At 40.5% G+C, this 6,506-nt stretch overlaps 1 protein-coding gene across 1 annotated transcript; it reads left to right on the top strand.

The window, feature by feature from the left end:
- Positions 1-1,134: 1,134 nt before the first annotated feature.
- Positions 1,135-2,004, top strand: OR12D2 (olfactory receptor family 12 subfamily D member 2; the record flags this gene model as incomplete). Its single annotated transcript, XM_080709974.1, has 1 exon — positions 1,135-2,004. The coding sequence occupies one exon, from the start codon at positions 1,135-1,137 to the stop codon at positions 2,002-2,004; it is 870 nt and encodes a 289-aa protein (XP_080566100.1).
- Positions 2,005-6,506: the final 4,502 nt, after the last annotated feature.

The raw sequence follows: 6,506 nt of genomic DNA, 5'->3' as shown, positions 1-6,506 counted from the left end.
GAAAGATACTTAACCAAGTATCTTATGTTAGTGGTGGTAACATCTTATGTGTACCCCCAGGTCAGGCTAAATGTGAAAAATGTGGTCATGTTTCTTATTCTAGTAGGTTTTCATGATGTTTCTAAGGAGGTGAGTAAGAAAGACAACAACTCTAGCCCTGTTTACATACTAAGATGAAGTGCAATTATTACATTGTCATAAGCTTTATTCTTTAAAGGCCATGTGCCAGGCGTGGTGGCGCACGCTTGTAATCCCAGCATTCGGGAGGATGAGACCAGAGGATCACGGTTCGCGGGCAGCCTCAGCTACTTAGTGAGGCTCTTTGCAACTCAGTGAGACCTGGTTTCAAAATAAAGAATAAAAAAAAAAATAGGGCAGGGGGTGTATCTCGGAGGTCAAATGCCCCTGGGTTCCATCCCCAGACCTGCAAAGAAATAAATTAATTAATAAAAATAAAGACCATGTAATTGTAATGAGTTCATTTCTATTTTTCTCAACTTAAAATCCTTCAAGTAGCTTCTTACTAGAACAGAGATATCACCTGGTAGGTAGTTTTAAAACTATCTCCGTGTTGGACCTGCCTTAGAAGATGAAAGCTGTATCCAAATGTAGATGTTCAGAGCCACAGAAGATGGGAGGCTGACAATCCACTCGGAATCCTTAGTAGACAGCAAAATATTAATGATAAATAAAATAAATTTATAATAGATTTATATTAATGACAAATGAAATAAATTGAGTCACAATTCAAAACAGATAGAAATATTTAATATTTAACAGTCAAATACCCAAATACTACACAGGATATGAAGCAGTGTTATGTAAAACAACAATACTCTCGCTCAAAATATTTTTGTCTTGAACCAGGCATTGTAGCACACACCTGTAACCCAGGTGCTCGGGAGTCTAAGACAGGAAGTTGAAGGCCAGCCTCAGAAACTTAGCAAGACCCTTAGCAATTTAACAAGACTCTGTTTCAAAATATGAAATAGGGCTGGTGATGGGTTCAGCCTCCAGTACCATAAAAACAAACAAAGAAACAAAACAAAAGCATTTCCTGGTCTAGAAAGACTGATGGCTCTTCATGATGTAGTGTTCCATAGATTACTTTGCCTTCTTTTTTTCTTTTAAGTGATGCTGAATCAAACCTCAGTCACTGAATTTCTCCTTCTGGGATTGACAGATATCCAAGAACTGAAGCCTTTTCTCTTTGTTGTTTTCCTCGCCATCTACTTGGTCAATGTGGTTGGGAATGGAGCCATCCTGACTGTCATCATCTCTGATCCTAGACTCCACTCCCCTATGTATTTCTTTCTGGGAAACCTGTCATGTCTAGACATCTGCTACTCTACAGTGACCCTGCCAAAGATGCTGGGAAACTTCTTGACACACAAAGCCATTTCCTTCTTGGGGTGCATGAGCCAGCTTCATTTCTTCCACTTCCTGGGTAGCACCGAGGCCGCCTTGCTGACTGTGATGGCGTTTGACCGCTTCATGGCCATCTGCAGACCACTGCATTACACCATCATCATGAGTCATCAGCTCTGCGCCCAGTTGGCTGTCACTATCTGGGCCATCGGGTTTTTCCATGCCTTGATGCACACTGTAATGACATCCCGTTTGAACTTCTGCGGTTCCAACCACATCCATCACTTCTTCTGCGACGTGAAGCCATTGCTGGAGCTGGCCTGTGGGAGCACTGAGCTCAACCAGCAGCTGCTCATTATCGTCACAGGGGCCATTGCCATGGGCCTTTTCTTTCTCACTCTCCTCTCCTATTTCTACATCATCACACATCTCTTCCTCAAGACCCGTTCTTGCAGCGCGCTCCACAAAGCACTGTCCACCTGTGCGTCTCACTTCATGGTGGTTGTTCTTTTCTATGCACCTGTTGTCTTCATCTACATTTTTTCTGCCTCGGGGAGCTCCAAGGACCAGGACTGGATTATTGCCATCATGTACATTGTGGTGACCCCTGCGCTCAATCCACTGATCTATATTTAAGAAACAAAGAAGTAAAGGGAGCCTTGAAGAGGGTAATCAGAAAGAGGTTCTGGCTAACAGAAATATAGTAAACTCTTTCAAAGTCAAAATAGCCAACCAGGCCATGAGAAAACTGAGATGTGAATTGAGATATTGCTCCTCACATTGTTCAAAATATGCAAAACAGAAAGAACTGGATAAAGAAAAATATATGAGAAAATACTGTCTCATTTTAGCAGTGCATTTTAGGTAACATAATTGCCACTTAAACCAATAGGATACTAGCCAAGGAATTCTAATACTGAAATGGAGGGAGAGGGTAAGAAGTTGATAAAATTAATCTGATGTTTTCTTATATGTCTTGTATGAAATTAAGTAGACAAATATGCCTGTATTGCCCATGTATTAAGCAGATGGATGATTTTAGATGTGTTTGTTCCCCTCTCATTTCACGCATTGTGTTGTAGGAATAAAATTATAGTGTTCTTGCACAGTATGGTGGTGTGTGCCTATAATCCCAAATAGTTGGGTGTCTGAGGCAGGGGACCACAGTTTTGAGGCCATTGTGAAGTAACTTAGCAAATAAAATAAAGCTGAGGGTGTACACGTGGGTTCCTCATAGCCACGGCCCTCCATTCTGTGGAACAAAGTGAGTCAGTGTAAGAAACTGGAAGAGGCACGGCAATGCAGATCTGTCTTGTTCCACAGTACGGAGGGCCCTGGCTATGAGGAACGCAATGGCTCTCTCTCACTATTTCTCTATCCTCCCCCAGTTGTTCCATGTGGCTCTCATGAGCTTCTTCAGCAAGGAAACCTCAGGTCTGACTTTTTTCATGGAACCAACGGACCAAGGCAAAAGCTGCCAGTTCAGCCGGGCGTGGTGGCGCACGCTTGTAATCCCCACACTTGGGAGGCGGAGACAGGAGGATCGAGGCCAGCCGTGCTGGCTTAAGAGACCCTGTTTCAAATAAAATAAAATAAAATAAAATAAAATAAAATAAAATAGGTCTGGGAGTGTAGCCCAGAGGTAGAAGGGCTTCCAGGAACCCCAGTACCACCAAAAAAAAAAAAAAAAAAGCTGCCAGTTATCTCAAAGGCAGAACCATGACCCAGCATTAACATACCTTCAGCCATACTCTATTGAAATGGACAGCGCTGGTGGGGAGAAACCCAGTAAAGACAACAGTGGGAATCACAAACCCAGGAATCAACTACTTCATCCAAAACACCAGAATACACATCCTTCTTTCAAACTCACATGGATCATTCACCAAGATGGACAATATCCTGGGCCCTAAACACATCTTAATGAATTTATTTATTTGTTTGTTTGTGTGTTTGTTTGTTCATTGCACTACTGGTAATTGAACCCAGAGGCATTCTAGTTCTGAGGTACACCCCCAGACCAATTTTATTTCTTATTTGGGAATAGGATTTCACTAGATTGTTGAGAGGCTCACTAAATTTCTGAGGCTATCCTCAAACCTGCACTCTTCCTGTATTGGCTTCCCAAATACTAGGAGTGTGTTCCACCATACCAAGCTCATCTTAATAAATTAAAAATAATACAAATCATACAATGTCTTCTTTCATTCTACAAATCAGTAGCAAAAAGATAACTGGAATATGCCAACATTTAGAGCAATTAAAATTGATTAACTGGAGCTGGGCATGGTGGTATACACCCATAATCCCAGTATGTGGGAGGCTGAGACAGGAGGATCACTGGTTCTCAGCTAGTCTCAGCAACTTAGTGAGGCCCTCCACAACTTAGTAATACACTGTTTCAAAATTTAAAAAAAAAACATAAAATAGATCTAGAGGTATAGCTCAGAGGTATAATACCCCTGGGTTCAATCTTCAGTATAAAAATAAAATAAAATGGATTAACTAGGTCATTCAACTATGAGTGAGTGAGGGGAGGAGAGAGAGAGAGAGAGAGAGAGAGAGAGAGAGAGAGAGAGAGACTCAATATCTAATGCCTAAGGCAATGATTTCTAGAAATGTTTTGTTTTTCTAATTTGATTCTAATTTGTTCTTCAAGAAAAATTCTTTAAAACTCTTTCCGTAAAATGGAATTGAACAAAGATAAAAGTAAAATAGTTCAAAATTAAGCTTGATAATTTATATGATTAAAATAAATATCAAGCCAAGCTGGGAGTGGTGGCGCATGCTTGTAATCTCAGCATTCAGGAGGCTGAGACTGGAGGATCATGGTTCGTGGACAGCTTCAGCTACTTAGTGAGGCCCTCTGCAATTCAGTGAGACCCAGTTTCAAAATAAAGAATAGAAAATACGGCAGGGGAAGTAGCTCAGATGTCAAATGCCCCGGAGTTCCATCTCCAGACCCACAAAAAATAAAATAAAATAAATAAATAAATAAAATCAAGCCAAGTATGGTGGCACATGCTTTTAATCCCCATACTTGGGAGGCTGAGACGGGAGGACCTTGGCTTTCATACAGCCTCAGCTACTTAGTGAGGCCCTCTGCAACTTACTGAGACCTTATTTCAAAAGATAAAGAATTTTAAAAATAGGGCTAGGGGTGTAGCTTAGAGGTAGAGTGCTTCTGGGTTCTATCACCAGTACCAAAAAATACAAAAAATAAAATAAAGATCATAGCTGTTATCCTAAAAAGAAAATAAAAAGCAATTGTATTTGCTCATAGTAGGTGGAATATTACTAGGTGCCTGCCATGTGAATGGCAGTAGATTGGAAACCTTCTTAGTCATAAACTCCCAGGTCACCTCAGTCCAGCTTGGGAAGGGCACAAATTGCCCACTCAAGTGAAGATTTGTTTGCATGCAACAAGTTTCCAAGGACCAAATGGGACTGATAAGCAAGGACCCTGATGATAAGCAGGGACCCTGACAACTTCTTTGTTTACCCTTTCTTTTCCTGATTCATCCATGATTACCCTGATGGTTTTCTGACTCTTCTCATGACTGCTTTGCTGTCCCCCATGATTAATCATTTTTTACAATGTTTTGGTTAAAACCCTCAATAAAGAAAGACAGTTTTGGGAAAAAGACAGGAAATCTTTGTCTGCTCTCCAATTACCCTATACTTCCAAAAATTGAGACTTCTAATCTCATCAATCCATCAACAACACCATCTGCAACCGCAGTGTTTTCTTGAAGGAGATAAAAGTATACGACCCTGACATACTGACTCTTTTGAATGAGAGGCATTTGAAAAGTGGCAGGTACAAGAAGAAGAGAATTCTAACCTCTTTGCCATTTCCTTCTTTATAATCTGTTGCTGCATTATAATTACATCTCATAGCAAGTTTCAAAGTGATACAAACATAATATGTACACAGCACTGTTGTGTTTCTCACCATTCATTTTTATGAGTAAAAAATAAACTTATAGCCGGGCGTGGTGGCGCACGCTCGTAATCCCCGTGCTCGGGAGGCAGAAACAGGAGGATAGCGCAGGTTCAAAGCCAGCCGTGCTGGCTTAAGGGACCCTGTTTCCAAATATAAAAAAAATAGGTCTGGGAGTGTAGCCCGGAGGTAGAAGGGCTTCCAGGAACTCCAGTACCACGAAAAAAACCCCACAAACAAACAAACAAAAAATAAATAAATAAAATATACTTACTTGAAATTTTGAGTTGGTAGTCTCTAACAGCTAAATGTGATTTTTATCAGACCACAACAAATGATATATTATAGAAACATTTAAAAAATGATGAATATTGGTGATAAATAAGGAGGGTGAAGGAGGTTAGAACAAAAATTTTCATTTGGATTGAATTAAGTTTAATATGACCATTGGCCATCTAACAGTGGATGACAAATGGGCAGCGTGAATATTGGAATTTGTATTTGTTTATAAGAGGGCAACTTAAAATACATACACTAATTATAGTAGTTTCTATTAAAGGCTATGAAATGTTATGGTCATATGTCCACCATTTGAGTTTTTCTGACTTACAGAGCAGCACTATGACTAGATGTCAGCCATGAGTTTTAAGTAATCCTTCTGATTCTACTTCCAAATCACTGTCAATGAAATACTTCTGCTTTGTTCATGATTTTATTGCTCAATACTATCTACAGACAATTTTCTCAATGGAAAATTCTTCCACGTTTTCCACTAATAAGTAACTCTGGGGACTGTGTCTCCAAGGCCAAGAAAAATTTCTTCAACAGCCAAACCTCTTCTGATCCCAAGAGCGATAAAGATGGTAATGCTCAGCTTCCAGTGCACCATCTCTACCTTCATGCATGGTCTCAGCAATGCAGGCAAAGGACCCAGATTCTCCTGTGCTCCTCCTGTCCACAAAGAGCATTGCACAGAGTGGATGTTCCTAAGGTCATCGTTGATGAGGTGGAGGTGAGGGAAACCAGTTGGTAAGTGTGAGATATGGCATTTGATAGAGGAATAGGCTCACAATTCAGAGCAGAGCACAGAGACACAGGAGGTACGAGTGCAAGGATATTTAATCTGCATATCTGCTTCCAAAGTCATAGGTAAATCAGCCCAGCTGGAAGAAACTGTTACATGGTGAAATCGCTT

The sequence above is a fragment of the Muscardinus avellanarius genome (genome assembly GCF_963383645.1).
Source record: "Muscardinus avellanarius genome assembly, chromosome: 14".
Lineage (NCBI taxonomy): Eukaryota > Metazoa > Chordata > Mammalia > Rodentia > Gliridae > Muscardinus > Muscardinus avellanarius.
The sequence above is the reverse complement of the archived record's forward strand: the minus strand, read 5'-3'. Positions and strand labels throughout refer to the sequence as shown.